Source organism: Gavialis gangeticus, unplaced genomic scaffold (genome assembly GCF_001723915.1).
Source record: "Gavialis gangeticus isolate Ggan-Ray unplaced genomic scaffold, GavGan_comp1, whole genome shotgun sequence".
In the NCBI taxonomy this organism is placed as follows: domain Eukaryota; kingdom Metazoa; phylum Chordata; order Crocodylia; family Gavialidae; genus Gavialis; species Gavialis gangeticus.
Genome location: NW_017729034.1, coordinates 53,016,279 through 53,030,477, shown reverse-complemented (window position 1 = coordinate 53,030,477; position 14,199 = coordinate 53,016,279). Strand labels below are relative to the sequence as shown.

At 44.2% G+C, this 14,199-nt stretch overlaps 1 protein-coding gene and 1 long non-coding RNA gene across 2 annotated transcripts in view; one reads left to right on the top strand and one right to left on the bottom strand.

Annotated features, from left to right (window-relative positions):
- Positions 1–3,257: 3,257 nt before the first annotated feature.
- LOC109304730 overlaps positions 3,258–14,199 on the bottom strand; it is a 14,277-nt gene continuing 3,335 nt past the window's right edge. The window contains exons 2-3 of the long non-coding RNA XR_002099458.1: positions 13,293–13,295; positions 3,258–3,610 (exon numbers count right to left, since the gene is read on the bottom strand). This is a non-coding gene — a long non-coding RNA (uncharacterized LOC109304730). The remainder of the gene's footprint in view (positions 3,611–13,292; positions 13,296–14,199) is intronic.
- Positions 4,797–14,199, top strand: part of KCNK1 (potassium two pore domain channel subfamily K member 1) — a 49,953-nt gene continuing 40,550 nt past the window's right edge. Inside the window, exon 1 of the mRNA XM_019527515.1 lies at positions 4,797–5,250. Coding sequence (XP_019383060.1) covers positions 4,896–5,250 — 355 coding nt within the window. The 5' untranslated portion in view covers positions 4,797–4,895. The remainder of the gene's footprint in view (positions 5,251–14,199) is intronic.

Below are 14,199 nucleotides of genomic sequence, written 5' to 3'. Positions count from 1 at the left end.
AAAGGCAAGCCTAAAGATTTCTTGTCATGATGTCCTGGTCTAACCAGCTTAAAACTGTCAGATCCCAGATATGTTAAGGAAAGTCTTTTTGTATTTTGACAAGCCACTTATTCTTTGACATGCTAAAAACCTTGGGGGTTGAATTTTATGATTTGTTTAAGGGGCTGGGGACCATTTAAGACAGAAAATCGTACTTGTAATAGTATTAAAAGGGAAGAAGAACTTTGTAATTTAGTAAACCAGTGCCTCTTCCAGCTCCCATTTAAGGCAGTAGGAATATTTCAGTTGATTCAGTTGATTCTCGGTGTCAGACTGAGCCTTAAGGCATAGTTTTACTTTGAAAATTGGCCATGTAAAAATGACACTTTTTATTCAATGGGCGACTATGACCTAGATTCTACTATATGTCACTAAACACGGTTCTAATCCATCCCATGCAGCAACCTCCAAAATGCTAAAACCTCTACATCCATCTAGTCTCTGTCACACAGCAATTCTGTTCTTGGAAGGACATAAGTTCTGAATTTTTTAAGTGGAGAAAAATAGCACAAAGTTGATGATGATGTTTACCCTTTGCCCAAAAGCAAAATATACTTGTCCTGGAAGTGGAAGGCCTGGGTTATGGGCCATTTTCATTAAGAGGTGGTGAGTCCACATCTCCCTATATGCTAACCAACAAGCCATGGACTGGGTAGGGCTGAGAGCATCCTCTGCCCCTCCTGTGGTAAGTAGGCCACTGGCTGGAAAGCAATGTCTGGAAAGGAGAGATATGTTTAGCCATGTTAGTCTGAAGTCAGACAAAAGGCAGCATAGAGATGCACCTTCATAGACTAAATTGTAGTAGTAGGCATCTGCATGTCTCACAAGACAGTAGAATTGCTCCAAGTAAAGCATCAGCTTACTGAACCTCTGCAAGTATGGCTGCAAAGACCAATTCTTGATGACGGCCCTTTTTGCACTTATCACATTTGAAGTTCATCTCAAACCATCCTGAATGTGGTTCCCTTTTTCCTTTGCATGTTGGGCTTTTCTGTCCTCCAAAGCCTTCATTCTATGCTTAACAGGCTGTTTCCAAACACTTCCACCCTCAGCAATCTTCTCCCAGTTGTTTGGCTTCATGTTTATTGCCTCCATATCTCTCTTGCAAGCATCTTTGAACCAGAGATAAGGAGGCCCTCTTTTTCCTGTTCTCCTGAGTAGCCATCTGAGATAAACTAACTAAGTAAGACATATATATATCACAAGTTTTTGTGAACCCAAGTTCTTTTTGTCAGATACTGAGAAAGGACAGCACAGAGCAGATTATGAAATGGGGTGAGTGATTAGACTACAATAAGTGGGAAAGCAAGGGGTATGGGCAGGTCCGGGAGAGGCAGACAAGAGCCCATACAAACAAAGGGGCCAGCAAAGCTAAGCTAGGCAATAGGATAAGCATCTGGAGTCCCTGTTGAAACCATACATGATGGTGTCCAGTCTAGATGACTTCTCGTTCCACAAAATTCCCTTCAAACTGGAAAGGAGGGTGGTGAAAGGACAGCATGCAGCAAGGGGAAAGCCTGCCTCTAGCCTAGTGCTGAGGATGCCCTCCAGGCAAGGAAGGGCCCTCTCCTCTTAGTGCCACATAAGCTCTTTCCTGCAGCAGTGAAGTCAGGCCCAGTGGCACACACAGCAAGGTTTATTTGACATATAAGGTTAATATGGGCTGGATACCCACAAAGCAACAGTTACCCCTCCATCCCCCCATTTTTAGGCACCCAAAATTGCACTTCAAAGATGTCTGCAAGCAGGATATGAAGGCTTTTGGAACTGACCCAAACCTTTGGGAGGCCTTAGCAGGAGACAGGACAAAGTGGCGCTCCTTTCTCAATTGTGGAGTCCAATATCACAATGAGAAATGATCACTTACATGACAACAGAAATGTGACTGAAGGAAACAGCCTGTCAGTACGGCTGCCCCTAATGCCATGTAAACCTGTGACCACTGTGGCAGGACTTGCAAGCCTAACATTGGTCTTTACAGCCGTAAGAGAAAATGCGCTACCAGTCAGTAGAATAGCTGCAACGTCCACCATCACTCGCTGAAGAACGCATGCTGTAGAATCAGAGAAAATGAGGGTTGGAAGGGACCTCAGGAGGTAGTCTAGCCCAACCCCCTGTCCAAAACAGGACTAGCCCCAGCTAGATCATCCCAGCCAGGGCTTTGTTGAGCCAGGTCTTAAAAACTATCGAAGGATGGAGATACCACAATGTCTCTGGGTAACCTGGCTTCACCACCCTCCCTGTGAGAGAGTTTTTCCTAATATCCAACCTAAACCTCCCTTGCTGCAACTTGAGACCACTGCTCCTTGTTCTGTCATCTGCCACCACTGAGAACAGTCTAGCTCCATCTGCTTTGGCCTGCCCCCCTTCAGGTAGTTAAATGCTCCTACCACCCCCCCCCCCCCCAGTCCTCTCTTCTGCTGACTAAATAAACCCAGTTTTCTCAGCCTCCCCTCAGAAATCCTGTGCCTCAGCCGCTGAACCATTTTTGCTACCCTCTACTGGACTCTCTCCAACTTGTCCGCATACTTTTTGTAGTTGGGGGGGGCCAACACTGGACATATAACTATTAGGTGCTATTGCAGGGGTGTGGAAAATGGCAGATCTTGCTGGCGGCTGGACTCCATTTTGCAGCAGCCACTACCCGTGTCACTGTGGCCAGTTTCCACAGAGACCTCAGCAGTGGCAGTGCCATGACAGCATGAGGCCAGGCTTTCCATGGAGACCAGCCCCAAAAGCACTGGCAGGGTACACAGCTGGGTGGGGAGCTGCTCTGGGGCCAGGGCTGGGATCTTGCAGTAGTGACAGTGTGGTCTGGAGCCGGGGCAAAGCCGTGATCCCTACACCCCTACCCAGGTCATGCTGGCAGCAGATCGCAGCTCTGCCCTGGCTCCAGACGACATTGTCAGTGCTGCAAGATCCTGGCCCTGGAGCAGCGCCCTGACCAGTCGCGTGCCTGCTAGTACCACTGGGACCCGTCTTGGAGGCCATCAAGCCCCCAGGGACTAGTGTACTGCCCTTGGGCTTGGGTTTGAATGTGTTGATCCCCTGCCCTCCCCTCCCCTCTGCCTTCTTATATAACAAACCATTGAATCTCATTTATTTACCCCTGCATTGAGCACAATGCGTGTCTGACTTCAGCATATCTGCCGGTTTTGATATGAAAATTAGACATGAAGAATCAACCACTGCCCTAGGTTGCTTATGTCAATGTTTAATCACCCTGTTAAAAATCTGTGCTTTTGTCTCAGATATGATTTCATCTCACTTTAATTTCTAGCCCTTGGTCTTTGCTAGGAATTTTTTCTCTAGGTTACAGAGACCAGAGTTGTTGCCTTTTAAAATTTCATTGTGTACCCTCTTATGTGGCTGCATAAATAAAAGAGGCCCTATAGCATGTCATTATTTTATTTTTATTTTATATTCCATTATAATTCCTCTTCTCTATGTCATTGGTCCATATTTCTCTTGCCTGTACTGAAGTTTTACAGTCCTGTTGGGAGTGTCGGTTGTAGCTGTGTCAGTCTAAGGACATAGGCAAACAAAGTTCTTTGGGTAAATATAATATCTTCTTTTAGACCAACTAAATAGTTGTAAAAATTGTACTTTGCAAGCTTTCAGTACAAAATGTCATTAGACCAACATGGCTACTACCCAGAAACACAGAAGATACTGAATTTTGCAGTTTGAAATGGAAACTTCACAACATGGAAAAGAAGAGGAGGGTGTCTGCACCCAAAAGCTTCAAAGAACAACTTTTCTAACTATTTAGTTGTTCTAATAAAAGAGATCACATCTACCCAGAGAACCCCTGCCAGTAGGGCAGACAAGATTTGTTGGGTAGATGTGATATTTATTAGACCAACTAAATAGTTGGGAAGATTGCTCTTTGCAAGCTTTAGGGTACAAAATGTCCTTAGACCAATGGGACTACAACCAATACCCCCGCAACACAGAAGATACTGAATTTTGCTGTTTGACATGGAAACTTCTCAAAAAAGAAGAGTAGGGTGTTTGCACCGAAAGCTTGCAAAGAACAACTTTTCTAAGTATCTCGTTTGTCTAATAAAAGAACACATTTATTTCCCCTGAGAACCTTGTCTGCTCACATCCCTATTTCAAGAGGTTTTTTTGGGAAATGTGATCTCTTTTATCAGATCAACTAAAGAATTGGAAAAATTATTATATGCAAGCTTTTGGGTGCCCACACCCTTCTTCAGACAGAGGGAAAGTCGATACATGTTTAGGCAGGGGGAAAATCTCCAGGCAGAGGGAAAGTTGCTACATCTGCAGACAGAGTGAAAGTCTCCGGGCAGAGGGAAAGTCTTCACAGAATGATAGAAAATAAGGGTTAAAAGAGACCTCAGGAAGTCATCTAGTCCATCTGCCTGCTCAAAGCAGGACCATTCCCATCTGTATCATCCCAGCCAAGGCCTTGTTGGGCAGGGCGAAAGGCTGTACATCTTCAGGCAGAAGGAAAATCTTCATCCAGACACAGAAAATGAGGGCTGGAAGGGCCCTCAGGAGGTCATCTAGTCCAACACCCTGCTCCAAGCAGGACCATGCCTATGCCCATGCCCATCTACATCATCTCAGCCAGGGCTTTGTCCGGCAGAGGGAAAGTCGGTACATCTGCAGGCTGCGGGAAAGTCTCCAGGCAGAGGGGAGGTCTGCACATCGTCAGGCACTGAGGAAGCCTTCAGGCCGCTCCCGGCAGAGGAGCAGCCCGGAGGCAGAAGGCGGGACGGGGGCGGGCCCCGGCCCGGATACCTGAGCGGGGCGTCACGTGGCCGCCACATCATCTCGCGTTCAAAGCCAAGGCCAGGAAGCCGGGGCGGCGGCGGCGCGCGGGGAAGATGCTGCAGTCGCTGGCCGGCAGCTCCTGCGTGCGGCTGGTGGAGCAGCACCGCTCGGCCTGGTGCTTCGGCTTGCTGGTGCTGGGCTACGCGCTCTACCTGGTCTTCGGCGCCGTGGTCTTCTCCTCCGTGGAGCTGCCGTCCGAGGACCTGCTGCGCCAGGAGCTGGCCAAGCTCAAGCGGCGCTTCCTGGACGAGCACGCCTGCCTGGGCGAGCCGCAGCTGGAGCGCTTCCTGGCGCGGGTGCTGGAGGCCAGCAACTACGGCGTGTCCGTGCTCAGCAACGCCTCGGGCAGCTGGAACTGGGACTTCACCTCCTCGCTCTTCTTCGCCAGCACCGTGCTCTCCACCACGGGTAAGCGCGGCCCCCGGGAGCCCCGAGCCGGGCAGGTGGTGCGGGTCTGAAGCCGGGATCTGAGCACGTGAGGGCTGCCAGGCACCTCGTGTAGGCCAGCCCTCTTCCCCAGGCAGCGTCCTCCCCTTGTAGCCCAGCGGGTCTCGACCCTTTTTTGTACCAGGACCCGTTTGTAAACATCAGTGGCCCGTCCAGACCCAGTGGCCCTCCTCCTGACCCGTTGTGTGTGGGGCAAGGGGAAAGCCCCAGTTTCCCACGCTTTTCTCCTTTCGAGGAGAATCTGTGTTTTAAAGTTTGTGTACTCTTGCGACCCACTATTTGAGTCGCAGCCCACAGGCTGAGAAACGCTGATCTAGGCCAGCCCCCTTCTCCAAGCGCAGCCTCCCCATCTAGAGCAGTGGTTCGCAAGGTTTCGTGTGTCAGGACCCGGTTGTAAATGTCGATGGCCAGTCCCATCCCGGTGCCTCTTGGTCCTGACCCGCTGGCAAGGGGCCCCCAAGCAGCCCCTTGCAGCCTGGCGCTCTGCCAGCCTGCAAGGGCGAAGCCCTGGTTTCCCACGTTTTTCTCCTTTCAAGGAGAATCCATTTTAAAAGTTTGATTCATTTTTTTTTAAATCTGTCCGCAACCCTTTCGTATGTTCTTGCTACCCGCTATTGGGGCTTGACCCATGGGTTGAGAAACGCTGTTCTAGATCATCCCGGCCAAGACTATGCCAGCCCAGGGCTTAAACCTCCAAGGACAGAGACTGTATAGCCTCTCTGGGTAGAGAGGTTGTGTACAATTCACACGTGTACAAATTGTTGCTTCCATGCCATGGGAAGAGAGGCCGTTTTCCCAGCGTTTCCTGGTGTGCGGCTGGGCTGCCTGGGGCCTGGTTGGTGAAGTTCGCTAAGCATCTCTTTCCTATATCTTTGGACCTAGGTTGTTACGAGCCTCTTTAGTAGGTCCCACCTGGGTCGGGGGGGGTTGTCAGGGACCTGCTGGCCTACCCGCTTTGGCAGTGCCAAATAGGGAGGCTAGGTGTGTGGGCACATCCTGATACAGCAAAGGCTGAGGAGAACTGTCATATACAAATTAAGATAGAAGGCAGGGTGGATCTGCCCCTTTACAGATTAGTGAAATAAGAGATAGTATAGAGCAGGAGTAGGTAACTCCCGGTACAGGTGCCAAAGCAGGCCATGTGAAGGCATTTTGCTTGGCATGCAGGCCTCTGGGTGAACAGCAGGGATGGGGCCGGGGCTGTGCTGCCCCAACATGGATTGGGTGCCTCCCAGCTCCCCTACTGTCAGCCTCTGGCGCACCAACATCTTACAAGTCGAGGTTGCTGGTATTTTTGGCACTCTGCCCAAATACATTGTCACCCCTGATGTAAAAAGTACAAGTTTTCATGAACCCAAGTTCACGTCTTAGGTGCAGATTGCTCTGCATGAATCAAGATTCTTGAATTCTCCTTGGATTTGTAGCAGTGTAACACTTGGTTTCAATTCTGTTTCTAGTTTTGTACATATAAGCCACAGTAGTTCCACTAGCTTATCTGGAAGAGGAATTTGACCTGGTGACTTTCAGGTTGATGGATTTGACTTGGGCGGGGCTGGTCTAGTGTAAATGAGAAGGGAAGTTGACTCAGGGAAGCTATTCTGTGCTCTTTAGTTCGATGTTTTGTATCTATGATTTAATGGGTAACTGGAAGAAGACTAGAAACTTCAGGGGTTTGATTCACCACTCCATTGTGCTCAGGGAAATTATGCTGGTGTAAGGATCCACTAATGCAGGAGGGAAGCAGGGCTTAGGTTCCATCACCCTTACTTTTTTTGTAAAGTAACCTAAGGAGAGCAAGTGAGTGTTTGGTTTCTTTTCAGAGTGGAAAAACTAATTGTTTGTTACATGTCTCTGGAAAAAGAGTACACCCATAACTAATTCAGTATGCATACTTTCTATCTGAGCAATCTTTTCTATATTTACAGTTATTCATTGAGTGCCAAACAGTGTTGGTGTGATTCAGATATACAAGTAGACATAGTTGCTTCCCCCAAGCTGCATACAGTTTTTTTGAAAGTTTTGAGCCATCTGTTTGCTTCTGGGCTGATGGTTCAACAGTATGTTTTAATTTAAAGAGATACGGTCAGCTTAAACACATATCCCACAGTCTCTGAACTGAGCAGCATCAGGCAAAAAGTGAATATGGCAAGTGTTGCTTTATAATTCTTTGCCAATATGTGGCAACTTACTGCCAAAGTTTTTTAATTCTGTCCATTGACCCATGGCTTCAAGGGATGATTCTGCTGGGTAGGGAAAGCCATAACATGGAGGTATCCTAGAAATGTCCCGTGTATCAGGATTTCAATGGAAATAAGGCACCAGTATGCTTACTGAAAGTCTTAAGAGCATCTCTGCATATTTAGGCCTCCGAATGACTTTTACAGGTCTGGATTTGTGGCCTTGGTTTGTTGCATTTCCATTATCCAAACTGAAATAAATGAAAAACCTAACTGTCACTCTTGTTGTATATAGTTATTGTCAGTTTTAGGTTCCTAGAGATGTGATATTTGAGTCCAATATGTGATAACTGAATGATGTGCTTAAAAACAAGTTTAAAACAATTTAAATTGATGGTGTCCTTTTATGAGTAAGTACAGCTCTATGTGCCAGGGGAGTCAGATTGAAAATTCAGTGACCGTTGAAAAAGTGACTCATTGGAACCGTAAGAAAGATGTCTTCAATAAATGTGAGATGCTTTTAAAACTGTCCTAAAATTAATCCAGACTGAGTCATTTGCCATTTGAATGAGCAAGTCTTGGCAGCAATGTGTTAAGGTTATAAAAGAAACGAATTATTTTTTTAGTAAGCATTTCTGTTTTCCTTTGGCTGCTGATAATGATGACGACACATGTATCACAGTGTTCTGCTTCGTCTTACTTTGTTACTTTCTGGCAGACAGACATATTTTGCCTGTTTTTCAAGAAACAAATATTGGATGTTAAATATGTAAACTAAGTTGTTATTTAATAGGGATGCCTTTATAGTACAACATATGATGTATTCACTGTAAGGGTTGATGATCATTTTTTTTGTTTTGTTTTGTTTTGTTTTTAATTTGGCTATGAAAACCATAGTAGAGGTAATGAGAAATGAAGGTAAAATGCTTGTGACATGGAAGTTAAATGTTTTGTAGGAAAGAAGGGTTGGGTTTTTTTTAAAGGTTTAGTCATCATAAGATTAGCAGCAATATTGGTACATTCTAGGAAGCTAAACATATTTTGAATATATAATATAAACATTTAACCCTCCTGTTTTTTCAGAAACTGGGGAGGGGGGGTTGACCCACTCTGAAGCATAATAAAATTTAAGTACTTAATTGTGTTGACCTAATGTTGGTGCTGTATGTTATCTTTGTTCATAAATAGTAGAACTAAATGTATTTACCTTCTGGAGATTATAGAAGTTACTTTATTTAAAGGCTATTTTAAAATTTAAAATTAACATTTTACTATATGTATTAAGGGGCATATAGTAATACATATTATATTAAGGTACCTTATGAGAATGGTATATTTTTATATAATTTCTTATACACTCTTAATAAATATGTAGTTTCTCTTGTTACTAAAATATTAATTTATAAACAACATAATATGGTGCTTAATAAACTTGGCAGGTTATGCATCAGGCATGAGTCAACATTCAGAAGATTCAATGCCTCTCAATATAAATAAAGCACTAGGTTTGTACTGAGTTGGCAACTCTTCAAAAATGTGCTATGGTCCATATTCACAGAGTACTATTATTTAGATTCAGTTGTCATTTAGGTACACTAATCTCTTTTTTTTGTAGAGGTGTAGCCAGGGATTTAAAACCCATTTTTGAAAAAAACCATTTTAATGGCTGTTCAGAACTTCCTGTCACCTACATTCAGATGGAATAGAGATCCATAGTCATCCATAAAATTACTTTGATGTACTGTAAGATGAGAGGGTTATCTCTTCCTATGGGCCAAGTCCAAAGACGTCTTGGACCCATGACTTTTTAAATCAGAATATTGGAATCCATCTTTGGTTTGCTCTTGGCAACAGCAGAGATGTTATATGTGCAACAAGGATATTTTGTGCTCAAAACCTTGACTGACAGCTTTCCTAACTACAAAGTTGGCTCAATAAAAATTATCATCCAACAGATCTTGCTAAGTGCTGCAAAAATATTTTTAGGCAATCTGTTGTTACCCAAATCTTCCTTCCCTGTGTATAACTAAATATGGAAAGTGGATTCTTGAAGTGAGGGGAAAATAAAAACATTGTCATGTTTATGTTTAAAAAAATATACAGTTTTTTTTATTATTTTATCTTGGGTTATTTCTTGGGTACAATAGTTCACAACCAAACCAATCTAGAATGTGCAGCAGTTATCTAAATTGCATCTGGTTGTAGACAACCCTCTAGGCCTGATTTCCCTTCCCTCCCCTTCCCTTTGTTTCCTCCCCACCGTTGCCTTGCAACTTGTGTAATTATTTACACCTGTACAGAGTGAATGAACAACTCTACCATATCAGATTTCTTTACATGGCAAATGCAGGTGTGCATGTGGATGACAGTAAAGAATTAAGTCTTCAAACTCCTATTGTTCTTTAGGACTTGAGGCAGTTATCCACTTCAGTGAGAGTTAAGAAACGTGGCAGTTTGGGACAGTCAATGGTTAGGATTGTTGCACATCTAATATGTCTTCTGCCCCATCCCTTGCTTAGGCAAGTGCAGGAAAGAGCATAGTAGTACCAAAGTCTGCAACTGTTGTGATGAGGGTGGGTTTGATTTAGTTAGAAACGTTGAATTCTTTGGTCATCCCTTAATTTAAGCAATGGGGTACTGATCCCCTGGATTCAAAGCTGACCAGACAGACAGGACTTTAAGCTAAGTAGAAAAAATGCTTTGGGAAGTTGTTTTAATTTAGCATTAAAAAAGGATGTCCTTTTGCCTAAATTAAGAGTAGATGAAGATGAACTGAGGAAACAAATCTGTTTAAGTGCAAGGAATATACAGAATAAGCAAAGCGAGGTAAACTGTTATTTAAAAACAACACAAATTGGCTGGATAAGTGCATCATCACATGACTAAGCTGCCTGAAGGACAGGCAAATAAAGGGCAATGAAATGATCTGAATGAGGCTCCAGAGGAGTATTGCAGGAACTGGCACTAGGTTCTTTCTTTTAATGTTATTGTTTCAATGTAAAATTTCAACTGACAGAATCAAAAATGAAGGAATTTATTCATAAAGGTATCAACAAAATGAACCATTAAAAATAAAAATGAAATAGATTATAATGGTAACCCTTAGAAACAAAAGCGTCTTTCATGATCCATGCCCAGACATGCTTATCTGATATAGATGCTAGGTGGTGTTAGCAATTCCGGTCAAGTTGGTAGCACTGCTTGCAGTGGTTGCTGCTGTGAGTGGAGGTGGCAGTTTATGGGTCCATCATATGTATATCAAAAATTAATTCTAAAGATGTGCTTATTTTGACTTGAAAAGAAAGAAGGTGCTTTTGTCCAGGGTGTGCCTCACCATCCCTGCAAATGTATCATCCTGGCTGTCAGTGTATGCAGTTATGCTCCAAACCTTTCTGGTATAGTACAAATAGGAAAGCTGCCAGGGGGAAATGTAAAGGAAAGAGAAGTTTTGGTGCGAGGGGTAGAAGAACAGGGTGGGTACTTCTTCTATTTAAGAAACCAGTATGGGTAGGGTTGGTAGGGGAATACCAGTTGAGGAACTGCTGGTGATGGTGAAGACCTTCCTTGATATATGTATTCTGGCATGTATAGGAATGTCTTGCAGCATTTCCTGGGTATTGAAAGATGGCTCAGTACCTGGGTAACTCTTTTCACCTTTAGCAAACAAGAGCCTGGGTTTCGTTTTCCACTTGGCTAATGAGTGGCGGGGAGGTTGTGTGTGTCTCAGTGCTAGACAGCTGTGAGAATACATCCCTTTATGAAGGATCAAATGGGGTTGTCCTTATGCAGAATAGCAAGTTAGAGGTTTACAGCAGGGATAAAAGACATGTTTAGTGCTTCCGTAATAAGAATGTGTATACTTGTGGTGGGGAGGAGGCGGGACTTGTGGCTGAATCAAGGAAGCTAATGGCGAGATAAGTGAGTTCTGTTCCACTTCTGAATATGACAGAGTTGATATTTGCAACTTCTCTGGGCACTGAATGTCTTTTGGGATTTATCTTGAATGTGCTATAGTGTGGAAAGGGGGTATTTCATGTTGGGCCACATTTGGAGGGAATGGAACATGGAAAATGTGATATGTTGTGTTCACAGTTCAGTTTGGTACAGACTAGGGGTAAGGATGGGAGAGGGAGCAGTAGCTAAATACTAACAGTGATCAGTCATCTGCGACAGAGCAGAGGTGAATTTCATGATAGCTTGAGTGGAGGGTTTTTTGTACTAAAGGAAAATGTATCGTCTGAATCTGACAGATGAGTGATACAAGGGATCCATCCTTTGTGAGATCTGATAGGCTGGTTCCAGATGTGAAGGTATGTGCATTTTCCTGGGGACAAACAACAGTGGCACAATATGTATCACTGCGACTTGTGCCCAGGGAACACCCATGCACATGTGCTCTGGCATGGGGCAGCTTGCCCCAGGTGGGTTAGGAGAGGCTGGGGCTAGTGCCTGGGCTGGCCCCATCAGCCTTACCTGGGATCCTGGGGGCCTCCTGGGGCTCCAGCAGTGGCACTAACAGGGTAATCTCCTGTCTCTGTGGAAGGACCCTCCCTAACTTCTGTGCAGACCAAAGGCCAGGGAAGTTTATCTCTGTAGCACCTCCAGTTTACAGCGTTGGCCTTGGTTTCTGGCAGTGTGGCTCCAAAGGACCTGAGCTAAGACGACTTCCCTTGAGTACAGCTGTCCATACAAAACCACTCTTTTAAAAGGGAATCCTGTTATGGAAGGATTCTGTTGGGTAACAACATGCTATGTCTGTACTGCGTTTCTATTTTAAACTCTTCTGGTTCGTGATGGAAAGATGCAGAGCTTGGCCTTTTCACGCTCTTTCCAGCCTGCTCCACCCCTACACTGTTCCTGTGTGGACACTCAGGATTCCATAGGGAAATGTGCTGGGAAGGCAGCTAAGCTGTGTTTCTGTGAGGAATGGGGAGAGCTGTAGAGGGTGACTATTTTTTAAGCTAAGGTTACTGGGTGGTACAGAGCTGGAAAAGGCAGTCCATGTGCAGAGAAATAGCATCCAAGAGGGATAAGGTGACAGTCTAGTGCTAGATAGTTCACACCTAGAATGTCGCATTTTGTCCTTGACGTGTCATTACTGCAAAGGCCTTGACAAACAGGAAAGAATTTTGTGAAAATCAACCAAAATGCTGGATCTGGAAGGACCAAATTAAGAGGAAAGATTAAGAGTCACAGCAGCAAATATTCACCTATTTCTTAAGTGGGAAAGTAGCAAACTACAAATATACCAGTAATTTGGTCTACTGGATTTTGTATTAATTTTGGCTCTTGTACTGATGGAAAAGTACAGAAGAGTGAGGGAATAAGATTGAATATATTTCCTGGCTCCTAACAAAATGTCTCTGTAAAAATATGCCACAATTTACAAGGGATTGCTTCTTGAACCAAAATGTGAAAGCTTCCTTCTAAAGCAAATGGTTTTACATATGAAAACCCCAAATAATCATTTCCTTATCATCTGTTCTGCAGCCTGAAATTATAAACTAATGTTTGCCCAGCATTTGAAGCCAAAATGTACTATATATATGTATATAATGTGTGTGTGTGTGCACGCCAAGTGTTATGTTTCAACATATCCCAGTAAAACTTTTCTTGTGAGAGAGATTTGAATGTACTTATAGGTGAACCAATGTCTTTTAATTGCTTAAATGCATCAAAATGAATCACGGCCCATGATCTGAAGTTGGTTTTAACTTTAAGGCATGCCAACTTCTCAAGTGTATTATATCATCTACCTGCCTAAATTTCTTAATCTTTCAGACCAGTACAACTTGTCACCTTTGACTCAACTAGCTATCTGAAGACTTACTGTCCATCTTCTCCCCTGAATATACCATATGTATAGTGTATTCTGTGTATATACATTTCTGCATAAAAATGTACTACCCATCAGGGAAGTGTGCCAGACATTTGGTACAATTTTTTGGACCTAACATTTAACTAACAGTTACCTGTTACTTAGTAACAAAAATGTGCAGGAAGGTATAATTTGCTGGAGAGGATAAAAGAGGAAAAGCTAATGTGTTGCTCACTTTACAAAGTATTTTGATTGAACCACTTGTAAGTAAAATAGAGGAGGGCTGGGTTCTAAAAATGGCTGGAAGAGGTATCCTCTTTTATCTAATAGCCTAAGTCAGGGGTTGGCAACTTATACCCTATGGCTGGATCTAGCCCATCAATGTGGCATTAGGCACTACAGGGCAGGCACCGGCTGCGGCAAAGATAAACACTGGCGTGGTACTAGCACCTGCCCTCCCATCCACTTCTGACTTTGGATGGGTCATTCTGGCCTGCAGCGAGAAAAGGTTGCCTGCCCCTGGCCTCAGGTGTACAGAACTAACCCAAAATGAGAGGGGCACAGGTTAATTTTTATGTCATTTTAAGTTCCCTTTGTACTGACTGAATGTGGCAATAAACCTTAAGAGACTGGCCTGTTTGAATTTAGTATAGTATGCCCCCATGTAACTGAAGGCCAATTTGGGTCTGTGTTGTTCAGCGTTGTGTTTATTCCAGTCATGTTTTCTTGAGATTAATTTTGTGGAGCAGGGCTGCCCAACTGCCAAGGGCCGTTTGCTGCAAGATTGGAGCCTGCCCTATGGCTTACACCTTCCATACAAGTAGCCCAGGATCCCTCCCCGCCGTGCATAGTGTGGCCAGCCCAGCCAACATGCTTCCCTTCTCCTCCTGGTCCTATGTGCAGCTCAGTTCCTGG